The sequence below is a fragment of the Pterocles gutturalis genome, unplaced genomic scaffold (assembly GCF_000699245.1).
Source record: "Pterocles gutturalis isolate BGI_N339 unplaced genomic scaffold, ASM69924v1 scaffold459, whole genome shotgun sequence".
Lineage (NCBI taxonomy): Eukaryota > Metazoa > Chordata > Aves > Pterocliformes > Pteroclidae > Pterocles > Pterocles gutturalis.
In genome coordinates this window covers 2,647-2,859 of record NW_010132805.1, presented here as the reverse complement: position 1 = coordinate 2,859, position 213 = coordinate 2,647, and the positions used below count along the sequence as shown (strand labels likewise).

General features: G+C 68.1%; 1 protein-coding gene across 1 annotated transcript in view; it reads right to left on the bottom strand.

Moving 5' to 3' along the window:
- Positions 1 to 39: 39 nt before the first annotated feature.
- LOC104467256 (mucosa-associated lymphoid tissue lymphoma translocation protein 1-like) overlaps positions 40 to 213 on the bottom strand; it is a gene marked incomplete at both ends in the record, with an annotated part of 2,813 nt that continues 2,639 nt past the window's right edge. Inside the window, one exon of the mRNA XM_010080978.1 lies at positions 40 to 197. Coding sequence (XP_010079280.1) covers positions 40 to 197 — 158 coding nt within the window. The remainder of the gene's footprint in view (positions 198 to 213) is intronic.

Genomic DNA, 213 nt, shown 5'->3' with positions numbered 1-213 from the left:
GGCATCGCCCCGCTGCAGGCTTCAGCAGCCTGCTCCCACCTCGGGGATGTCGGTGAGCTTGGCCTCGCACTGAGCGATGTCCTCGGGGCTGGCCACCACGCGGGTGAAGATGATCATGATGTTGGAGAACTCGGCCGCGAAGCCCAGCTGGACGGTGACACCGCAGTCGAAGTGGAGGGGCCGGCTCTCCGGCAGGGCTGGGGAGGGGGCAGA